Consider the following 647-nt stretch of genomic DNA (forward strand, 5'->3'; position numbering starts at 1 on the left):
TTCAACTGAACTAAATAATATGCAGATTGATATTTCAGAATTTAATACCAACATTGATAGTTCAAGTTGAAAATAAAATGAAGACTTAGCTTATGGTTAAGACAATTGTTAGAAAAATGGAAAACAACAAGGAAATACTCTTTATAAATATTAAGTTTTTTTCTTTTCTATGCTAAGCCAAATCAAAAGAATAACAACACTATTTTAGTTTTCATATGATTGAGATATTTTTGCTTTGGTTACAGAGTCACTTGTTGGCCTGTCCCTTTCTTAAAGTCTATATGTGAGGTACTGTCCTGCAATTTTAATAGTGCCATTTTCTTTGTTAGCTAAGTATTATCACAAAACTGAGAACTCTACAGTTTTTTAAAACACAGAAGTAAAATATAAGCTGTGCATCTAAAGTTAAATAATATCTGTAAGCAGATCCTGAATATAGCATAAAGTACTTTGAACATTTATACTTACATTTTTGTGTTTTTAATATTTGAAGACAAACTTTGAGATTCATTTTAATAACTTTATTATTTTTTTATGTCTCAGTCCATCCTAAGCTCTTATTTTTGCTCCTGATCTCTCAAGTTATGTATTGGATAGAAAGTCTTTGTTCAATGCATTTTTTTAATATAGAATGTTCCTTTTTTTTT

At 27.0% G+C, this 647-nt stretch overlaps 1 protein-coding gene across 1 annotated transcript in view; it reads left to right on the top strand.

Moving 5' to 3' along the window:
• Positions 1-647, top strand: part of SLC35F5 (solute carrier family 35, member F5) — a 39346-nt gene that overhangs the window by 28693 nt on the left and 10006 nt on the right. Inside the window, exon 14 of the mRNA XM_008571856.1 lies at positions 248-270. Coding sequence (XP_008570078.1) covers positions 248-270 — 23 coding nt within the window. The remainder of the gene's footprint in view (positions 1-247; positions 271-647) is intronic.

Source organism: Galeopterus variegatus, unplaced genomic scaffold (genome assembly GCF_000696425.1).
Source record: "Galeopterus variegatus unplaced genomic scaffold, G_variegatus-3.0.2 Scaffold731, whole genome shotgun sequence".
In the NCBI taxonomy this organism is placed as follows: Eukaryota; Metazoa; Chordata; class Mammalia; order Dermoptera; family Cynocephalidae; genus Galeopterus; species Galeopterus variegatus.